This window comes from Gorilla gorilla, chromosome 9, assembly GCF_029281585.2.
Source record: "Gorilla gorilla gorilla isolate KB3781 chromosome 9, NHGRI_mGorGor1-v2.1_pri, whole genome shotgun sequence".
In the NCBI taxonomy this organism is placed as follows: Eukaryota; Metazoa; Chordata; class Mammalia; order Primates; family Hominidae; genus Gorilla; species Gorilla gorilla.
The window spans coordinates 128904781-128927750 of record NC_073233.2 but is presented as its reverse complement, the minus strand read 5'-3'; the positions used below and the strand labels follow the sequence as shown (position 1 = coordinate 128927750).

Genomic DNA, 22970 nt, shown 5'->3' with positions numbered 1-22970 from the left:
GGATGAAGAATACAGGATAGGGCTGGGCACAGTGGCTCACACCTGTAATCCCAGCACTTTGGAGGGCCGAGGTAGGCAGATCACTTGAGGTCAGGAGTTCGGGACCAGCCTGGCCAACATGGTGAAACCCTGTCTCTACTAAAACCACAAAAATTAGCTGGGCGTGGTGGCGTGTGCCTGTAATCTCAGCTACTCGGGAGGCTGAGTGGGGAAAATCACGTAAACCTGGGAGGCGGAGGTTGCAGTGAGCCAAGATACCTGCCACTGTACTCCATTCCAGCTTGGGTGACAGACTGAGACTCTATCTCAAAAAAAAAAAAAAAAAAAGAATATAGATGGGCCTGCATTTTTTTTTTTTTTTTTTAAGACAGAGTCTTCCTCTGTTGCCCAGGCTGGAGTGCAGTGGCACACTCTCAGCTCACTGCAACCTCCACCTCCTGGGTTCAAGCGATTCTCCTGCCTCAGCCTCTCCAGTAAGCTGGGATTACAGGCACGTGCCACCACACCCGGCTAAATTTTGTATTTCTTAGTAGAGACGGGGTTTCACTATGTTGGCCAGGCTGGTCTTGAACTGCTGACCTCATGATTCACCTGCCTCGGCCTCCCAAAGTGCTAGGATTACAGGCGTGAGCCACTGTGCCTGGCCGATGGGCCCGTATTACTACTATTACTATTATTATTATATCCATTTCACAAATGTGGAAATGGAGGCTCAGAGAAGTTATGTATGTTGCCAAAAATTGACTAATAGCTGACTCTGAATTTGGACCTAAACCTATCAACTCCAAGCCTGTACATGCTCTGTTGAGTGCTCTACTCTGAGTTGAAAGGACACTTTCCTAGACCGTATGGGAGCAGAAGTCCTCAGTTCTTTAATGTTCTTTCGTCCAATTCTACCAATGGGACAGTTGTTCTACCACAGCCAAATCGCTAACATAGCACTGACTCTTTATTTTAGCTATTGGGACTGCTCTAACTACTTGCTGAATTTTTCAATATACTTCCAGACCATGGGTGAGCTTTGGGGAGAATAACAAAATGTGAGGCAGCTACAGAAAGGTGATGTCACTTAATGGAATAAGGCCTACATTAGTTTTCCCGACTTGGATTATAGGCCCCCATCACACCCCCCAATTGTTAACTAAATAGCAGAGACTCTTGGCAAGTCATTTAACCTCTCTGTGCTTCTAGTGATAACTACAATAAAAACAGTACCACCTGCCTAATCTATTACATGTGACAATACTATAACAATGTAGATTTATTGACTGTCTACTGCATGTCAAGCACAGGGATAAAAGACACAGTCTTTACTTCAGGCAGCTCAATCTCTAGTAGGGGGCTGATACCAAAATAACTGCAACGTGGTGTGTAAGTGGTTCATGCATAGGTTACATTGGTGTCAGGAAGAAGGAGGATGACCAATTGCTGGGAGACAGCAGGAGAAATGAGGAAGGATTCACAAGGAAGGGAACATCTGAACTAGGTCTTAGGGAATAAGTAAGACCACCACCTTTTAAGGGGTGGGCAAAAGGAAAAAGCCAGTAAAGCTGGAGACAGCAACAGGAGGGGAACCAAGAGAGCTGGGTGCCACGCAAGGCAAGGGAAGAGGGATTCTGAAAGAAAGTATCCCCATCATCAAGGGACACACCAAAGTCCAATAAGGCCCAGTAGATTCTCTTTGGTTTGGTCCACTGGGAGGGGTCAGACCTTTAAGCGTCGGCCTTTCGGTGCAGGGGTAGGGAGGAGCCAGGCTGCCCTGGGTTTCGGACCAAATCGGGAGTGAGGTGATAGAGACTGAGATTCTCTCAGCTGGATCCCCTTGGTTTGGAAGAGGAGAGGGATAGAGCAAGAGCAACAGTAATCTTCCTATTATTTTGAAATATGCCAGACACGTTCATAATGGTGGACTGGAGAAAGAGCAGGCAGAAAAAAATACAGGGGCAAAAGAGGAGAATCCTGGAGCAGCTGAGGAAAGACAGGATCAAGGAAGAGACAGCAGGAGGACTGGGGTATCTGCTGCAGCTGCAGGGTGGCTGAGCTGTGGGGAGATGTTTAGTGGGGGTTTTAATTCAGGGCTAGCCACTCCTGATTTCTTGGGAGATGGGAAGTAAAATGAAGCTCTACGCATGCAGAAGCAGAGGGGCTTGAGGAATGGGCAACGGCGTGGAAGTCCTACAAGGAGACAGGAAAGAGGCTGAGCACAGTGGACCAGGACTGGCAGGCAGTGTTGTGTTAAGGCCCCATGTGAGGCCAGACTCCACAGACTTCCAGGGGCACTGTTTGTCCTGCTGTGAGATATTTTCCCAGTGCCAATTAGGAAAGGTTTTTAGGAAGATTCAGAGTTGGGAGACTGAGATAGAGGCTAATGTAGCTTTTTAAAAAATCTAATAATGCAATTAACATGTAAGGATTTATATATCTTCCCTGGGGTGGGTTGGAAGAAGAGTGGCATAGTCTTCTTCCTTCTTTTCAAACTGTTCAACCTGGGTAAAGTTTATGTTAACCCTGTCTCTAAGCCACAGCTGGGGAATTGAACTTATTCAAAATCCCCGAGAAGGGGGATAAAATTCTTGGGTTCACATGAGTCGGGATATCTCTAAGGATCTTTCCCTGCAAGGCAAAAACATACTCAGAATGAAAGGACTGAGGTTGTCTTTTCCATAGTAACCTGGTACTTTCACCTATTTTTCTCAACTATATCTTAAATGATAGTTCTAGAAGGCTTTGTTGTTCATAATAATTACTAAGTAATGAAGCATTGATCCAAATCCCCTCTGCTGGGCACTGGGATTCTCTTCGCTGCACTTCCTGTGGTAAGCGTCTGAAATAACCTTATATGTGCATGAGCCTGTGAACTTCACCCCATCTGCCAACACTATCAATCATACCCCTTTGAAAGTTTACCTCAGTTGCTTCTGAGTGTCTGAGAGTCCATAAAAACTCCAACATAGCCATAAAAATGGCCACGATTAAGCCACAAATAAGAACCACAAAGATTCCACCAATATTCTCCATTCCCAGGCCTGTAAGAAAGTGATAACAAATGAAAAATATTGTAAAAGATCAGGAAGACACAATCATTTTATCAAAAATACTAAAATCATTCAAACAAGAACTTGAGTATGGTAGATGCTCAGGTAGACACCCATGCATCTACTTGACATGTAGACACCCAGTCCTTGAAGATATTTAATTATTTATCTGGAAAAAATGCAGCATAGTTGAAATAAAATGGAAGAGAGAGATCTTGCCATCAATCAAGGACACTGGCAAGAAGCCTACCAAAGGGTGTCTGGGGCTGGGAGGTGAGGACCATTTAAGAAAAGGGCTCAGGCAAACTCTGACAGCTTATGGAGAGAGACATGACACCAAAATACCTGTCAGTTCTAATAGTTTCATTAAAGTTTTACTCAATCTTCCTAACATTGTATTTATGTGATATAAAAGCAACTGTTTTGACCAAACCACGGATAGAAAAAGTCATATTTACCTATCTTTGTCAACGTGTTACTAAAATACTTATTTGGAAAGTAAAACTTTTTATCCCACCAAACGAGTGGTTCACAAACCTGCTGCCATCAGAACTGCCTAGAAAGCTGGCTAAAAATATTGATTCCCAGTCCTTACCCCAGACCTACTCAATCACTATCTCTGGACATGGGGCCCAGGAATCTGTATTTTTACAGAAGTTTCACAGGTGATTCTTTTCTAGTCATTCCTAAAATTAGTTTACAAATTGGTAATTTTAGAAGCATTGTGCAAGTATGTAAGTTCCTGGGAGTCAGATATTGTTTCTGGTCATGTCCTCATTGCAAAGCATGATACCTGGCACACAGTATATAGTCAATAAATACTTACAGGATATGATATGGCTGTTTCATTTCCACTGTGTCAAACATTGAGTTCAGCTATGTAATTAAATGCTTTTTTTTTTGGCATTAGAGAAACCCAAACACAAAACACCCTGATTCAACTGGGGCCACAATCAGAAATCAAAAGGCGTCTTTCATCCAGGAGGGTCTCTTGTGTCCCGTGTTTTTCAGGAATGCTTGCACATCTGAATGTTCAGTCAGTAGTGTCCTCACAGAACATGGAGCCTCGTCAGTGTCAGGGGCAGTCAGCTTCGCATGGCACTATGAGATGAGTCACAGGGCCAGATCAGAAATCGACGCTACCTTCTGCACCTTGGAAAGCTGGAAAAATAGGTCTATGGCCATTTCAGTATGCCCAGGGTTTCTTTTCACAAAGCCCTAAGTGGATGTCTGATTTTTGTTTTTAAAATAACACAGTGCAGTAGCTGTCCCTGCCTACAACTGAAAATCTGCTTGGAACGACTCTGAGGACTCACATGATGAACACACCAAATGAACTATACACTCTGATCTGTAGGACCACAGTCAACTCTTGAGTACCTGTGTGAATGTGGGAATCCTGTATTTTGAACAATCAAAAATAGGGGATCATTTAAAAACTCAATTCTACCTTCCAGGAGGAAGGTGCTTAAATGGGCAAAAAGCCCTTAAAACACCTATATTTGGAGGCCCAATCTCACATAAAAGCAAGTAGAAGAAAATGCACCCACATCTTACGTTAACACCTGTCCCTCTAACCTGGGCCATTTGGGTAGAAAGTTTTCACTCCAGGAGCATCAAGAGCCACAAGAAGGAGGGGATGAAAAAGGGACACTTAAAAGGGAATGTACCGAGGAGCTGGCTGGGGTTGTAGGCAGATACTTCAGCCCACAGATTTAGGGGTGGTGAGAACTGGAGTATTAGGATGTGTATCTGTGCAACACGGATAAATTACCTTCTCTGGCCAGCCCCTGTCGAGGGAGGCTGGGTGGACATCCCCCGTGAATGGGGAAATGACAATGGTGACATGAAGGACGGCCACCTGCTCAGGTAACTGGAGTCCCCAAGTGACTGCTGAGAGTCTACAGGATGCCCCCATCACTTGGCAATAGTTGTGCTCGAGATAGAAAACAGGAAAAGGGGCTGGATGCAGTGGTGCATGCCTGTAATCCTAGCCCTTTGGGAGGCCAAGGCAGGCGGATCACTTGACGTCAGGAGTTCGAGACCAGCCTGGACAACATGATAAAACCCCGTCTCCACTAAAAATGCAAAAATTAGCTGGGCATGGTGGCTCACACCTGTAATCCCAGCTACTCGGAAGGCTGAGATAGGAGAATCACTCGAACCCAAGAGGTGGAGGCTGCCACTTGATCCGACATCGTGCCCCAGCACTCCAGCCTGGGCAACAGAGTGAGACTCCATCTCAAAAACAAAAACAAAAGAAAACAGGACAAGGGCCCCCTTGCAGAGGGTCTCGCATTCCTCTTGTTTCTGTAGAGGGGGTTTTCTTTCCCCTTTAGGTCTTCTTCTGCTACCTGTGTTCCAGCTGTGCCCCCTGCCTCCCTATCAGTCACCTCCCTGGTCCTCCTCCAATCTTCTCTCCACTGGCTCTCTCCCTCAGCACATTCACATACTCATGTTTCTCCCTCCTTAAAGACAAAGAAATTCTCCTTACTCTCTCCAACTCTGTCTAATCCAACACTTCTCTCTCCTTCCATGGCCGAGCTTTTGGAGAGTTGTCTACATCAGAACTATTTTAAGACCTTCTAAAAGCCCTTAAAAACACTTACATTTGGAGGACCCATCTCACATAAAAGCAAGTAGGACAAAATGTACCCAGATCTTACGTTAAATGCATTTAAAAATTTTTGCTTCTGATATTACTGAGCGGCAAGAAACAGTTAACTTACAACTGGCTGTGCTTTCTCAGCAATCATTGCACATACATACAAAAGAATGTTGCAAAGTTAAAAATCTAACCAAAAAATTATCTCTACATGTAATGAAGTTTTTACAAATATTAAATTTAAAGATTAATGAAGTTGAAACAATGTTACATTTTGGAGATATTTAATTAAACATGTCTTCATTTAATTTTGCAGTTTCCTTTTTGCATTCTGAAGCCAGTACTTTTTATTCAGACCTCAAACATAATTTGGACACTCAAAAAGCTTTTAAGCTCCAAGTAATTCTGTCTATGAGATCTAAAGGAGAAAATAATTCTGTTTTGAATACACTTTTGTTCTTGCTATTCAATCTTCACCCCATGCAATTTTGTCTTGCACCACTAAAACCACCCTTGCTGTGGTCACCAATGAACATTTTGCTTCTAGCCTAATGGAAATTTTCTAGTCCTGATCTTGCATGACCTTTGTTAGCACTTGACACTGTCAGTCACACTCCCATCTTGGCTTTTTATAAAGCCATTGCTCATTGCTCTCTTCCAATCTCCTCAATCTCCTTTGATTGGCCCGGGGCACATTTTCTTCTCATTTTCCTACCTTTGGTCTCTTGCCTCTCCTCCATGTCTTGGCTATTACCAAGTCCTGCTGATTTTGCCTCCTAAATATTTTTCAGTTTCTTACCCTTCTCCCTATTCCTCCTGCCACTTCCCTAGTTCAGGCACCCACCATCTCTTGCTTGGACTATTGCAGTAGCCTTTAAAACCATTTCCCTGCCTGTAGCTGTTTCCTCCTCAACTCTGCACACTACACAGTTGCCTCACTGATCTTTCTGAAATGCAAAATCTAACTGTGACACATCCTCAAGTAACACAGAATTGTTTATAGTTCCCAGCACAAAGCATCGTTGCTCTTACCTTCCATACCTTTGCTCCTGTTAATTCCTCTGCCTGGAACCTACCCCTACTCCCCAGACACACATCTGGCTAACCTTAACCTTTGCTTTAAGACTTAGCTCGGAGGTCACTTCCTCCAGGCTGCCTTCTCTACTCTTACCTGACTTTTAGGTATACTACTTTTGTGTTTTACTAATAATACCTTGTTTATCACTATTATGCATAAAATAATACACTAGTTTATATATCTGGATTTCCCACTACACTGTGAGCTCTTTGAGGGGAAGAACCATGCCTTGTTCAACTCTATAACCTCACGGTCATGGTACCTGGCCCATTATAGGAGCTCAGTAAATGTTTGTGGAAAGAATGAGCAGAAAGAAAGAGGATAAAGACATTCCAGATGCAGAGGGCTGCATTACCAAAAGCTCTGGACCCGTATGTATTCCTTTTTAATTGAATTTGGTTTGAAATAACGGTAAAACATAACAGCCCTGGTTGAGTGCTCTGCCCTGGTTGAGTGCTCCAGCCTGGTCACAGAGGAAGATGGCCCAGACTGTACTGAGTGCTGGCTAAAGGGGACTGAATATTGACATGAGCAATTCACAACATGGACCACCTGTATTGGGTGGGGGTATTGGGAGAGTTATTCACAGGCATGTGGCCTGCACTGGGATAATTTTTATTAGATCAGGGAAAGCTTTGAGGGGAGTTGAGGTTTAACAGGAGGCTGGTAGAAACCATGAGTCACTGAAACACCCCATAGTCTTTCTTTCCCAGCTTCTCGCATTTCATGGCCAGCATGTTAATCATGGGTGTTGGCTTCAGCATCCTGATTCCTGGCTGAGTGGCCTCCTCCTCATAGAAGCAAGGCTTGTATACCATTCGTGCCTTGAGGAAGTTATTGGAAAGAGGAAGCAAGAATAGATTGCTGGCAGAGTCAGAGTTGAAAAACAGATGGAGCGAGGAGTGGGAAGGGAGAGTTCGGAGAGCGCAGCAGTTCCATTTAACACTGTCATCAGTCGTTCTCTAGAAGTCAAATGCCTTCCACAGCACATCGACATTCATCAGAAGGGGCCCTTGATGTGAACTCCCTCCAGCCTACGAGGCCCACGCGGCACTCACAGATGCCTCAGCACTGGCAAGGGGGACTGGGAAGACATCTAGTCATCTCTTTCCTTCCCTTCTTCAGATGGGACCACACATAAGCCATGCAGGCAGATGGCTTTACAAACTGGGACTTTCTCCTGACACTTGAGTCTCTGAGGCTCAGCTATGCCCCAGCAATCAGTTGCATTCACTGAAATAGAATCACGCTCTCCCCACAAACTCCTGGTTGGCTAAATACTAACTTTGGTGTCACCCGCAGATTGCCCGCAAATATTTTGCCCACAAAATGATAGTTCACATATGCAAATGAATAATGTTCTTTGTCTCTTGAACTACAAAGGGGAATGGCACCCTGGAAGAGAGCACCTGTGAAGAGATGTGAATCTCCACCCACCCACTTGCTCTTCCTTTGGTTCTGTCTGGCTAATAACCACTTCTTGGATTCAGGTACACTCACGTCCTAGCCCTTAAAACACTCACATATCTCCACGAACCACTGTGGAAATCTGCAACTAAAATACAGAGGGAAAGCTCCTTTTGAACAAAAAGTGAAGGAAGGCTGGGAAAAAAGGCAGAAGCCACAAAAGCCATGGAGGCAGGTGCAGAGAATCCACTTGCACAGAGGACTGACTAGTGCCACGAGATCCCAGCAAGAGACAATGTATTTGCTCTTTGACATTGGTCAACAGATCTTGACTGAGGAGCTTCCATGAGCTGGGCACTATGCTAGGTGCTGAAGCTCTGTGCCACACTGGCTCATCAAGAGCATTGGACAAGAACATGGATTCTTGGAACCATATGGCTTTCAAGCACTTTCTATTTCAGAACTATATTCACCTATAGCCATGCAAGTGTATCAAACAGTCCGATCTCCAGGGACTTATTATTGTAAATAGCAACTTTATGTGCCCCGATATAAACTGACCTACATGATCTTCCCAGAAAATTCAAAGTGATTCATCATGTTGAAATGGTAAGTTTGCCATTTCTTCTTGTATTCACCAAGGCATCTGGTGACTAGACCTAGCACATTCTGGAGAGAATAATGGGAGAAAAGTAGGCAAAAGGGACTCAAACTAGAAGAGGGATGGGAGAGGTATTTGATAAATTTTGCAATTTATCCAAACACGAGCTATGGGAGGTTGCTTATAATCCATCAAAATATGAGCTCAAGTGCCTATTTTTCATTTGCTATCTCATTCCATTATCGTTAAAAACACCATAGAGAAGGCCCATTGTCCCCACTTTACAGTTAAAGAAAGAGAAATTCAGAGAACTTAGGTTGTTCATGTTTTCATAACGTGAATTCTAGATCAATTTGATTCCAAAGCTAATGCTCTGTATAAATATAAAGCTGACCTTTATGAGTGTTTACTATGAGCAAAGTCAGCATGCTAAATGTTTTAACTCAATCCTTACAGTTACCCTGTGTTACCCTTACCTCCATTTTCCTGACACAGAAACCAAGGTGCAGAGGAGTTAGGTAACTTGCCCAAGGTTCCACAGCTGACAAGTGGAAGTGCCCGGATCTAAACTGATGCCAGTCCCCTCCCGTCTACTCCACACCACCTCTCCCATTCACTCGGCATCCACTCATGCTGCAGGGGGGTGATTACAGAACTCATCCTGGCATCCTAATGACTGAACACATTCCTGGGAACCTCTAGAGGGACACAGGGCAGAGGTGAGGGGGTCTACGTGTGAGCTACAGCTCAGCTTATAAAATCCCCTTCTGTCCTTCAGAACATGACATCGCATGTTTGAATCGATGATTTGTTGGCTTAATCTTGGCCCAGTTTCCAGACAACAGTGAGCTGAAGTCTTAACAATTCTGACCTGCTTTGTTGCAGACTCATGGGGCCACCATTTGCCTCTGTTCTGATCATGGTTTCTGGAAATCCCTCTGGAGTTTCTCTCTCTCAAAAATAGATCTAATTTGATCAGAGAGAGGCTTCCTCCACAGCATCTCTCTGAAACACTATCTAAATTCCCACATTCAGGTTTCCAGCCTCGGCTCTCTCCAGAGAAACCAGAGAACCAGGATAACCACGCTGGATCCCATGAGAAGAAAGAGAGAGGGAAGCATCCCCAGGGCCCCCTCCACTCCCATCACTCACCCCCACTCTTGCTAAGATGTCTCACACTTCCATTCCCACCGTGCCAGACAGCAAACTTCCTGTTTTCCAAGGATTCTGTGAGTCAATGCCACTGGCCTCTTTTCCATTCTTGAAAGGGAACCCTGATTTTCACAGCCTGGTGGTGTATTTATGTTCCTTTGAAGCCCCATTGTGAGCTCATGTTTTTCAAGATAAAGGTATTTAATTTCCTTGGAGTTCACCGACCACCTTTTTGTCTAGCAATTGTTCTGCAAAGACTTCAGTAATCCAATCTCCTTGAATTGGGATGCCAGCATCTGTGAGTGGCTAGCGATATTTTCTTTTTATAGCAGCTAAGTGAGAAAATAAATAAATAAGTGTTTTTTGAAAAGAAAAGGCAGAAGAAAATGAAACAGCTTGGAATGGAGCCTGTTCCTTTTTGTAATCTCCAGTTTTCCACAGGATCTGCCGTTTCATTTTTTTAGCGAGGTAGGGAGGTGGACAGCCACCCAGCTACAGGCAGGGAGAGTCAGAGGGGGCGAGGAAGCGAAGGGGTAATATTGTGGCTCTTACCAGAGGCAAGCAAGACCTGGCAAAAAGACTCGGGATTGGTGGCATCACCACATTGTTAGGATTCTTCTCTGGAATTTGGCAGTAATGTTTGAGCTGTAATATTGGATTAGAAGTGAGGTAAGCACCAGTTCCTTTTCTTTGAAATTTCTCGAATTTTAATAGGATAACAAACTAGAAAAGGATTATGTTAGGCACTGGCGTGTCGTCTGGTACATTCTAATTAAAACTGCAGCCACTCTCAGTTTCAGAGGTCTCTGAAAAACAGACCCACTCATAGTTCCTTTCACCTCTGTCCCTCTCTGCCCATTCCATATTTCTCTCCTTCCTTTAGGCACACGTGAAAGCCAACTGATTCAAATTCTAAAAAGCAAATTTAGAGCTGCTTGGGAAAGCAGGTGAAAACTACTGCCCTCTGTTCAGTCTCAGACACAGGAAAAAAATGTTCCTAGGTCTCGGTTCTTGGTGAACACTTAAAGACTTAAAGCCCGGGTGTGGTGGCTCACGCCTATAATCCCGGCACTTTGGGAGGCCGAGGGGGGGCAGATCACTTGAGGTCAGGAGTTCGAGACCATGGTATCACCATGGGATACCACATGGTGATATCCCATCTCTACTAAAAATACAAAAATTAGCTGGGCGTGGTGGCATGCGCCTGTAATCCCAGCTACTCAGGAGGCTGAGGCAGGAGAACTGCTTGAACCCAGGAAGTGGAGGTTGCAGTGAGTCAAGATTGTGCCATTGCACTCCAGCCTGGGCGACAGGATGAGAATCTGTCTCAAAAAAAAAAAAAAAAAAATGATTTAAGGGAAGAGATCTTTGGGTCATGTTGGTCGTGTTTTTCCAAATCCCTTGAACAATGAATTATATACCATAGTAAGTTTGACAGCTAATTTATCAGAGAGAGACCAAGCAATGGCACCTCCCGTTTCGGGCTAGTGCTTCTTATTTGGCTTGGAAGAGGTCATGTGCAGTTTCGCTTGGCCAAGAAGCCTCTTAGCCTCTCTGAGTAATGTTTGCTTGGGCTCCAGCCATGGCACAAATGGGGCCGCCACATTAAACTGGCACTAGCAGCTATGGCTGGGACAGTAGCTGAAGTCCTGGCTTTCAGAGTGATTTGCATAGCATCTCCCAGACAGCCCCACTCTGAAACATTGCCTCTTATTAATATAGCTCAACCTCTTGTTCCAAAGGATGACCGTAGAGAGACAAGTTAACACTGGCTGGCTGATAGCACCCAGAAATCTTCAGATGCATTTGGGATCTGGACAGGATGACTTCCACTGTTTATTTTCCCTTTCATCTGTTCAGTTCTCTCCTTCATGCCAGGGAACATTTGGTCCCAAAGTGTGGTGGAGAGAGGCCTCCTGTTCACTTCTTTCCATCTTTCCTGGAAGCCTGATCTCCCTTTCTGCCTCCCTTCTCCCTCCATCCTGAACTCTACTGTCAGCACAGTCTTCCAAAAACTGTGGAACCATCTAGACCTCTGTGGATGCGGAACTGTTTCCAAGGCCAACAACTGCAACAATTATAACTTTATATTTCTATTCCACCTCCAACTTCCATTTCCACCACATGGCCAAAAACATAGAGAATTTTCAGTCATTTCATGTTTAAATTCACTTAAATCCAGTGTCTTCTCCATTCCCTCTTCTTCCCGGGATGTATTTCAGGTTTGCGGTTGTGTCATTGTATTGGGGTGGGGATAGGTGTCTGGTCTTATGCCGTAGTCCACTTAGATTTCCAATATCTTTGTCTGGAGTTAAGGAAAACTCAGGCCTTTCACTGGGCCCTCTGCCTTGGGTCCCTACGTGCCGCCTCTTATGTCCCCCACTTCACTAAGGCATGGCACATATTTCTGGGGTTTGTCAAACTCCAGAAATATGCGTCATGCCACAGTACAAGCCCATTACACAGCCAGACTCGCCAGATGCAAATTCTTCTCTGCTCCACATGTACCACCCACAGCCCCTGCACAAGTAAAAATCTCTTTAGAACTCTTGGAATATCCAGCTAATTCTGGGAGTGATATCTGCCTCTCTCCGGCTCCCAGAAGGGCAGGGACCAACCACATTTTAACATGTCCTTTTCTGCTCAGAAGCTCCTGTCCTGGCCAGGGCATCCTTTTATCTGATTTGCAGACTTGGTGGCCTGGTTCTTCTATTTCTTTCTCTTTTTTTTCACTCTAACTTCTAGCATTAACTTTTTGACCAGATCCTATTAGGAATTAACCTTCTGTATTCCAAAATACTTCTCTAGCAAATCAAAAACCTCGCTCTCCAAGGACACTATCTCTGCTGTGAGCTTTAAGAACTTATTTTGGAACTTAAAGCCAATAATTTGACTTGATTTCTCCCGAGGCAATAACTATCCCCTGGGACCATGAATGCCGCCAAGAGCTCAGAATTCCATCCCACCACACCAGCTTTCCATGTGCCACATCTCACCCCAGAACCTTTGACGGCTACTGCCAATGCTCCCAAACCCAGTCCAGGGCACTGTTGGTGTGCCGAGGAGTCTGACAAAGCTGTGGCATGATGATGGGGCATCTTCCTGGGACACTGATTTTACTTAGGGCTTGGGTGGGAAAAAAAATTCTTACATTAAATAAATATGCCTGTATCACAGAGTAAGATGCAAAATTCACATGTATTTTTAGGACAGAACAGAAGACTTCCAGGAATTTCTGAACAAGTAGGCTGCTTTACACAATGTCCTAGATCCCCAGCAGCTCCCATTTAGTCTCCTCTGCTTTTGGTTCCTCCTGTGAAAAAGCGTGAGACAGATTGGTTGCAGTCCAAGTACCTTTACCCGGTTTTCAACAGTCTCTTAAGTCCAACCTCATCCTACCTATTCAAACCGAGTTGTCAGTGTAACACCTGTGCCTCACAACAGTCTTAAAGCAGCGATTCCTAAGGGATGCTTCCAGGTCCAGGCCACGTGCCCTTAAAGCCTTCCCTGACCATTCCACAGAATTCATCACTTCCTCTTCCGGGCTTCCAGACATTCTCTTTATACCGCTATTAAAACTCTCCCACACTGCAACCATTACAGCAACTATCTGTGTCTCTCTCTAGCTTCTAAACCTCTTAAGGGCAAGGCCAGGTTGTACTCCTTTTGGTAATTTCAGAGCCTCGCACAGTGCCTGGTACAGAGTAGTTTACCACGCTGTTTGTTGGCAGCAATAAGAACTACATGAATACTTTCCATTGCAACACTTGGGGTGCTGGGCACCCGTTTGAAAGGAAACAATCATAAGATAAGGCTTTCCAGACTTTTCCTCCTCCAAAGTCAGGAGGACTTTGAGATGCTTGCTCATTCACTTGTTCATTTATCTATTCATTTGTTGTTCATTGTTTCATCAAATACTGATGGCAGGTGATGTTCTGGGCATTGGGACACAAAAATTAATAAGACACAGTCCCTGTCCTTGAGTTGCTTATTGTCTATAGGGGGGAAAATGTCAACAGACAGAAAATATATGTCTTAAGTGTTGATTTTTGAAGAGCCCTTCAGCCTTAGGGAGAATGGATGAATGGGCACATTCGCAGCTTGGGGACACTACTTAAACCTCTCATTGTGCCTTAATTGCTCGTTCAGGCCTAGATTTTGGAATAAAATTCGTTGCCATAAACTTTGTGCCAGGCACTTTGCTGAATGCTTGATTTATCTTATTCAACCTTCGCAACAGCCCTGGGAGGTGGCCATGCTATTATTACCTCTATTTTCCAGAGAAGGAAACTGAGGCTCAAAGATGTTTCAGAGTGTCTACTATCACAAGGGCATCTATGGAGTGAAGTCCATTTGACCCAATGTCCATTCAAAACCTATCAAAACTGCCTCAGGGAAGAGAACCACCCTAGTGACTGTCAGTAGAACAAACACGTACGCAGGAGGGTAAACATTTAATGAGCTCCATTCTTAAGAGGTAGGTGGGGAGGTATGAACAAAAGAAAGGGTCCTTGGACTTTGGGCGAGATCTGGAATGGGAGAGATGGTCTAACTCAAGGTCCGTGAGTGGAGACTGCAAGGCACCGAGATCCTGGATCCCCTTCCCAGAGCTTGCCAATGGGGCTGCCCTCTGCTCCTCCACAAGAATGAGCAGGAGATGCAAATCAATACACATGACTAAGTACACAAAGCAAGAGGTCCTGGGGCTGGATTTAGGGTTCAGGGAGGAAAAGGGGAACTGGAAAGATGTGATCAACTCAGTAGCAAGTCTAAAGGGGAAACAAAGGCTCAAGAGATCAAATGGAATAGGGTTGAAAAATGAAAGGAAAGCAGGAAATCCCGGACTAGTAAGGAGGAGGAGAGAAGAGAGACTTGGAGCTGACCACAGCTTGAGGCCTGGACCTGATGGGTCAATGACAGGATCCTTTGGAGGGTCCCTGCACTGCCCCTGGCCACTCCTGTGTGGCTCCAGCCTCCCTCTTCTCCAGCACCTCTGCACCACCGCACGCCTTCCGTCAGCTGTTCAGAGGAACAACTGAGTGTGAGCGGACAGCTCCTGGTGCGAGGGCTATTTGGGAAAGTAACTCCAAGCACAGTCTCATGAGTCACGTTAGCATGACCCAGGAAAACACAACAATTGGTAGCTTCTGACAGCTAGCAGCAGTTTTCATCACACATCCCACAAACACTGAGTAACTACTATGTGCCTGGCTCTGTTGGGGAGGCTAGGACCACAGAAGCAAATGATACTGGGTCTGGGTCTAAGGTGCCAGCAACTGAGTAGAGGAGACCAAGATTGCAGCATAGTGCATTGAGTGCTCTGTCCAAAGTCACAGAAGGCCCTCAACCTCTGTCCAAAGTCACAGAAGGCCCTCAACCCACTGTGGTGAGGGGAGAGGGAGATCAAGGGTTTCTAGGAAGAAAGATACCTACACATTTCTTCTATTTCACTTATCAATCAGAGGAAGGATTGATAAGCAGAAGGTCCTTCTGCTCTAGGCCCCAGGTTCACCTCTCCATTTCCACTTTAGAAAGCTCCAGAGCACAATACCACTGCTGTTTCCCTGCAGATGGAGGAGAGACGGCGCTCTTTCCCGCCATCCTTTAACTCATTGTTATCATAGAGCAACATTAACATATGCTGACAATCATCCAACTTTATTTTAGCTATTCCAGGTCCAGTCACATGTTTCCAATCCATGTGTCTTCTTTTGGGGGAAAGAGTGGAGGAGCATTTTGCTACCCACACCTTCCCTAGTACAAACCCATTACACAACCCAACTCCCCAAATGCAAATTCTTATCTGTTCCACATGGACCACCCGGTGCCCCTGCACACAGCCCTGCCCACAGAGCTGACTCCTGCCCCACATCCATCTTCAAGGTGCGTATCTGCCTGCAATACCCTCCTCCCACGGTGTCGACCTATTCAGGTCCTGGGCATCTTCAAAATCTAGTTTATTCTATCCAATCCACAAAAGTGCCTTGACACTTTTTTCTGCATCCCCCCCCATTTTATTTTACTCTGAACAAGCAGAAGTAATCTCCGCACTTCACCCCCCAGTATTTAACTGTAATTTGGCAAGTGTCAAGAATTGTTTGCTAACCACTTCAAGTAAGTGAATTTTGTTTCCAGAAGTCACCTTAAGATGCTTGCTGGTAAGCCTGTAGAGCTTTCTTATTCCCAGGAGTGTGATGTGCTGGGACACCTCACTGTCACTCAGCATATCCCTGTTGATGGAATGGCTGGCTGACCCTTGAAAGTAACTCCTCTGCAGGCAGCTGATGGAATCAGACTGCCCTGAAGTTCTGAGAGCAGCAGAGCACGGTGCTAGGGTGCAGATCAGTCACAGCTGTGATACACTGGGCCCAGGGATGAGCCAAGCTCTGTGCTTTTTCACTCTCCCTTCACAGCAGCCCTACAGTGTGTTACTTACTGAACTCATTTTACAGATAAAGGAATGAGGGCTCGGTGCTGCTAACTAATGTGCTGAAACTCACAGACTCACAACTGGTAGAGAGGAGACTGAAATGAGGTCTGCCCATGCCCTGTGTCCATTCATGTCCACTGCTTTCCCCATGGTCAGCTCTGGCCTTTGGGGAGTGAAGAGCCAAGAAGTGTGTGGCCTCACTCAGTTCCTCTGAGGGCAGCATTTCCTTTAAATTATAAAAAATACTTGCTCCGTATATCCATATTCTTGAGACCTCTTCTTGCAAGATAGAGATCCACGTATAGACACTGAGAATCACATAGTTATTCATTCACTGTCTCATCAGGGACAATCATTCATGCTGAGCAGAAAAGACAAGCACATGATATCCTTCATTCTACTCCTCAGCTGTCTTCCTCGGGCAGAGCGTGGACAGGTAAATCTGTTGCATATTTTAACAAGGCTGCAGTAGATGGAGTAGTAGATATGGTACGTGACCATATGATTTATTGTCTAAACCAGGACACTTTGAGAATGAACGCTGTCTAGAAATAATTTATAGGCATTCACTGATCTACAAGAGATAGAAACAAGACTATACCATCCTGGGCAAACTAGGGTAAGTGTTCCCCTACAGAAAATCCTGGGTGCTCAGGGACCGTCAACACTTCTTAGCCATACATCTCAGTAAGCGACTGCTTTCTATTCAGCCTAATTTAACATTTGTTCATCCTTTCGATAAAATATCCACATGTCCAGCTCTTTGGGCAGCCCTGTGATGACCAACCCTACCCTCATGAAACTTACATTCTAGTAGAGGAAGTGGAAAGTAAACAAATACATAAGAAATATAATATCAGGTAGCGATGAGGTCTGAGAAGGGAAATAAGGTGGGGCTAAGGTGATGGAGAGAAATGTGTAGGGTGGGAGTGAAGAGCTCTTCGAGGGGAGGCCAGGAGGAGGGAACAGGTGCACAGGCCCTGGGGTGGAAGAGCCAGATGGGAGGCTTGGGGACCACAGAGAAGAGAGGAAGGCTGAGGGGGAACAGATCACACAGCGTCCTGAATTTTATTCCCAGTGGGATGGGAAACCATTGGGAGGTTTGTGGGGGGAATGCTGCCATCGAGTTTGCATTTTTAAAAAGGATCACTCTGGCTAGTAGCAGAGAATATACTGTAGAGACGCAAGAATGGGAAACTGAAACCAGGCGACTGTGACTGCACAGGTGTGAGATGATGGGCCAGGGTAGAAGCCATGGTGCTAGGGGTCAGAGGCAGCTGGGTTCAAGAAACATCATGGAGGCAGAGCCTCTAGGACTTGGGAGCCGGGTGGACACTGGGTGCCTGCGATACGCAAGACCCTGGGACAGACCTGATCCCCCGCCAGCCCACTTTATACCTAGGTTCCTTCCAAGGCCGTTCTCAATGGGTCCTAGAAGTCATTATTTGTACCTGGAATTTGAACACGAGAAACAAGCTACTTTGGTCCTCTAGGGCAGGAGGAGGATGGCCCTGAACGTCCTTACCTTTAGCTCTGTGATCTTCCTCCTTGGGGCACTTCCCTCCTTCCCACCATTTGCGCTTCAGGATCTCCAGGCGGTTGTTTTCCTGCAGCTGGAGAATGGCCAGATCAAACTCGTCCCGGAAAACCGAGCCTGCGGGGGTTACAGGAGAGCCCAGGACACAGGTTGTGAATGCCCTGTTAGGTGTCACTCTGCTCCCCTTCCCGGCACACCTCCTGGCCACCCTGCCTGCTTTCACCTCGAGAGGGGACAGACAGATGCAGCGGGTGGGGCGAGCCCATGGGGCCAGTGCTGTCTACTCCATTAGGGCTCCCCCGGAAGAGCGGGGCATTCTGGCTTCACGCAATGTTCTCAGGCTTTTCTGCTTCCCTTCTCTCCATGCTGACTGGCACGTCCAGCCCATGGCCAAACACCCCAAGATGGGTCAAGAAACGGCTTTCCAGGCAGTTGTGCCATCCACCTCCCCAGCCAGGCACCACCACTTTCTAAATTAAAAAGATGGTCTATCCAAGTTAAACAACCTGCCCACTGACACACACGACGCTGGCTGCAAAGCATCCCATCCACCTCCAGGAGGCCAAAGTTTGTGTTTCTGTGACACAAACCTTTTAGTCAGGTGTGTCCAATTTCTACTTTATTTAAATTAATTTCTCACAGCCAGGCACGGTGGCTCACGCCTGTAATCCCAGCACTTTGGGAGGCTGAGATGGGCGGATCACTTGAGGCAAGAAATTCAAGACCAGCCTGGCCAATATGGTGAAACCCCATCTCTACTAAAAATACAAGAATTAGCTGGGTGTGATGGTGCGCACCTGTAGCCCCAGCTGCTCAGGAGGCTGAGACAGAAGAATTGCTTGAACCTGGGAGACGGAGGTGCAGTGAGCTGAGATTGCACCACTACACTCCAGCCTCGGCAACAGAATGTGAGGACTCCGTTTCAAAAATAAATAAATTAATTAATTTCTTAGGCACTCGTAACTCTCACTACATTACACCTGACAACTGTTTATCCAGAGAAGTCACCAATCAATGAGAGAAGAGCCACCCCAGAGTGTGAGAATCAGGTCACCAGGTGTTCCCCACTCTCAGCACTGCCTGCTGAGTGCACGAGAACCCACTGGCCTGTCCATCACCCTGTTTCTCCCACTCCTCCTTCCCTCCTCAAAAGAAGGCTTTTTTCTGTTCAGTACCATTCTTTTTAAATTTTTCTAAGGCAATTTTGTCAAGGAGCTTTGGTTCTAGAATTTAGGTTTAATCACAAAAACAGGCTTAAGTGAAACCATGGAAAGCTCAATGTCCCAGCACAAGCGGAGGCCTGAGATTATTAAGAAAAAGCTGCCAAGAGGCTGGAAAACAACTAAGCTGCCCAGTTTCCTTGCCCAAACTCCATGAAGGCTGGATGTGGACAGATGCCCCAGAGGAGAAAGGCTACCATGAAGGATCAGGCAGAAGCTTGGAACAAACAGATGAGTGCTTTTCAAATTTTCACGTGCATTGCAATCACCTGGGGATTTCGCTGAACTGCAGAATCTGATTCAGTAGGCCTGGGGTGGGGCCTGACAGTCTGCATTTCCAGCAAGCCTCAAGGTGATGTCCATGCTGCTGGGCCGTGGACCACACTTTAAGAAGCAAGGAACTAGAACATCTCCCAGATCTCTTCCAACTGTGACAGTCCACAGCTCCACAGTAGAACCTTCCCTACTATAGACACAACTATGCTTGGACGCCCAAACCCCAAGCCTGCAGCACTGGATGTGTGTCTGTGATTTGGGCAACCACCAGCAGAGCTTCATGTAGAGTAAGTACTTATTACACATCTGCAGTGAATGGACACATGAACGAGTTGTCTAACAGATGTTGTTAGGTGGTGAGACTAATGAACGTTTCAGGTTTAGAGAGAACTGTCTAGCCCAGCAAAGCATTTCAAGCAGTTTCAAGGCATGTTCAACCCAACCTCAGAACACACCAGGGGCCACATGAAAGGCCTATTCTGCTTACTCCTTGGTTACCTACTTAGTTCCTAAGCCACCTGATTAATTTTCCATCTTGTTCCTTGTTCTGTCTCGCTTAATTTTCCTGGGTCCAACCACATTGCTTATTCCATAGTTAGGCTCTTACATTCCACTTAAGAATGATATACATGCTTGTATCTCCTGGGCATACTCCCAGCTGGACCTAAATCCTGACTCATCAATGAACTGTGTAATGTTCTTTCCAGCCTCATGTGGGAAGCTGGGCTAGCTCAGAGTAGACCTTCCCACCTATCCTGTCCTTTCTAGCTGATAGGACCCATTGGCAATATGGTCTGGTAAATGAATTACTGGACTGGAGACAAGCATCCTAGGCTCACACTCAGCTTCTCTACCTATTCTGTGACCTTGGACAAGTAATCTATCTGCTCTGAATCTGAGTTCTGTCCTCTATAGGATGGGAATAACCACATCTATCTTGCAGGGGGGACTATTAAGTGAGAGAACATGTGAAAACAGTGTCATGTCAGATATAGAGCAAATACATTTCCTTCCATTTCTCCTTGGTTATTGATGAAAATTTCTAGAGTTGTGGTCTATCTTACCCCAACTCTCCATAGTTTTGTTCCATGAAAACTTTGGAAGCATTTGAAATTTAGTTCAAATTTGTTAACTTGCTAGAGTATCATCAACGTGTGCCTTAAGTTCATTTTGCAGTTCACGCTACCATCTTGAAACAAAATGTCAGCGAGTATATCCCTCAAAGGTGTCCATAATCTGTATTATTAGTGGACACCAATGAAATATAATAGCATATAGAGGGTGTGCAGGTTTCTGAGTACCCAGAGTGAAGCCTCCAGTTCACAGTTCACAGAACTCCTAGTGCCATAATTTACAGAGTTCAGGGATGAACCATATTATTACCTATGTTCATTTTCTTTGTTTCTGATCAGAATTTAAGTCATTTGCTTTTGTCAAGTAGCGGTGGCTCATGCCTGTAATCCCAGCGCTTTGGGAGGCCTCGGTGGGTGGATCACCTGAGGTCAGGAGTTCAAGACCAGCCTGGCCAACATGGTGAAACCCCATCTCTACCAAAAATACAAAAATTAGCTGGGTGTGGTAGTGCACGTCTGTAGTCCCAGCTACTCGGGAGGCTGAGGTATGAGAATCACTTGAGGTGGGAGGCGGAGGTTGCAGTGAGCCTAGATAGCGCCACTGCACTCCAGCCTGGGCGACAGAGTGAGGCTCCATCTCAAAAATAAATAAATAAATAAATACATACGTAAAACATAGGAAACCATGGAAGAGATGAGAAGGACACTAATATACCCCAAGGTAGGCTCAGTGTGAGACACTGAGGTAAGGCACCTAACTAGATTATCAGGTTTAATCCTCCCAACCCTGTAATGTAGGTATTAGAAACCTAATTTTATGAATTAGATAACTGAGGCTAGAATGCATCTAAGGTACCACAGCCAGTAACCAGAACACATCCCGGGGTCTGCCTGACTCCCAGCCCATGCTCGTTACACTCCACAGGTGTGAGTGAATCCTGCAATTTACAGTTTTGAGCTAAGGTAAAGATCAACAGCAGGGATGTGTACTGTAACTACAAAGATGAGCATACCATATACCAATTTTCTCCCAGAGTCTGATGGCCTCGGTTCCTGCTTCTTCCCCTGTTGCCTTGTACAAGAACACCCTCATACCAGCACAACCCTCTACAGCACGGGCTCTCTATGGTGTGTGTGTGAAGGGGGAAGGGTGCATGTCAGAAGCGGCTGGAGGAACATTCAGATCCCCTTCACAATCACCACAGCAGCTAAACATGTTCTCTCCTCATCTTCTTGGGGAGGTTCTGTTAGCAGGGGAAGGCCCAAAGTCCAAAGTGTGAATGTCCTTTTAAAAAGCACAGCTAGGACACCTTTCTGGAAGCCAAACGTCTCTATCCTCCTATTAATACAACAAGACGGGCTGACACTCAGTCAGCAGGCTGAACACCACAGCCTTACTGCCCCTTCTCAATGACCCACGCCAACCTACCATAGATGGATCAGCGAAATCCACAAATAATTTGAAAGCCATTCCATCTAATCATGGCCGTCTCCTTTAGAAGTAAACTTTTCACTGGCAATGCTAACAAATAGCAAAATTAACTGATTTGAATTTTACCATCTCATCCTTCTTCCCACTGCTAGTAGAGATAGCAATCAACAGAGAAATGGCCAAGGAGAAGCAAGCGAGAAAAGGAACAAAAGGCCTAAATACACACCAAAGACATTAACATGCCCTTTAATAATTACTATTAGCCCTTTAAATTAGTCAATTAATCAATCAGTAACTAATCAACTAGCTCTTTAATAATTAAGGATTGAGCACTGGTCGTTGATTAAAGGAAATATGTGTGTTTGCTTTAAAAAAAAAAAAACTTTAGAATGCCCACATAAAGTCACTGTTAAACTGGTTCTAACAACAGGGGGTACTGGATTCAATGCTGTATTCAGTGGTTTGAGCTACCCTGACCCTGTCTGGACAAAGCTACCCAAAGAGGCTGTTCCTCTCCCGCATACCGACTGGCATGCCAATCCCATAGCCCTTGGTGTCCAGCAGGCCCCCAATCTGAGTGAGGTTGCAGTTTCGCTGCCGATAGTACTCGTTCATGGTGGATTCCAGGAGGAAGGCGTAGTTGGAATTCAACACCCTGGCGATTCCCTCCTCTGTGCTCTTCACGAACACGCTGGGCTGCTTGGAATACATGTAATTCCACATGCGTTGGTAGGTCTGGTAGCGGGAATTCTGGGAAAAGAACAAAAGGAAGCAGGATTGGGAAAAGAGGAAGGAAACGCTGGCTTAAAAAGAGAGGGAATCAAAGTGCACCTTAAGATGCCGGCCCTTCTGCTTCTCCACCCGCTGATCACAGTCAAGAACATTTTCCCTTTCTGTCTCTCAACACAAGATGTTCACTGTCACTGTGTAATGGCAGAGGAGGGAGTTGTGCCTTTGATACCTTTTATAGAAAGATGAGGAAGGAACAGCGCACTAAGGTCCTGATTTGGTCATTGGTTTTGCCTCATCTACCCTCAAGAGCTCTTCTACTGCCAACCTCCATTTTCCGGTAGAACTGAAATTCTGGCTGGGTACCTTCATTGTCCCTCAATTTGGGGCAGTGA

At 45.6% G+C, this 22970-nt stretch overlaps 1 protein-coding gene across 3 annotated transcripts in view; it reads right to left on the bottom strand.

Moving 5' to 3' along the window:
• The window catches only part of GRIK4 (glutamate ionotropic receptor kainate type subunit 4), a 477203-nt gene that overhangs the window by 3769 nt on the left and 450464 nt on the right, over nucleotides 1-22970 (bottom strand). For all 3 annotated transcript variants that reach the window (XM_055356137.2, XM_031016481.3, XM_055356138.2), the window contains 3 exons: nucleotides 22371-22596; nucleotides 17834-17962; nucleotides 2908-3026 (listed from right to left, as the gene is read on the bottom strand). In XM_055356137.2, coding sequence (XP_055212112.1) covers nucleotides 2908-3026; nucleotides 17834-17962; nucleotides 22371-22596 — 474 coding nt within the window. The remainder of the gene's footprint in view (nucleotides 1-2907; nucleotides 3027-17833; nucleotides 17963-22370; nucleotides 22597-22970) is intronic.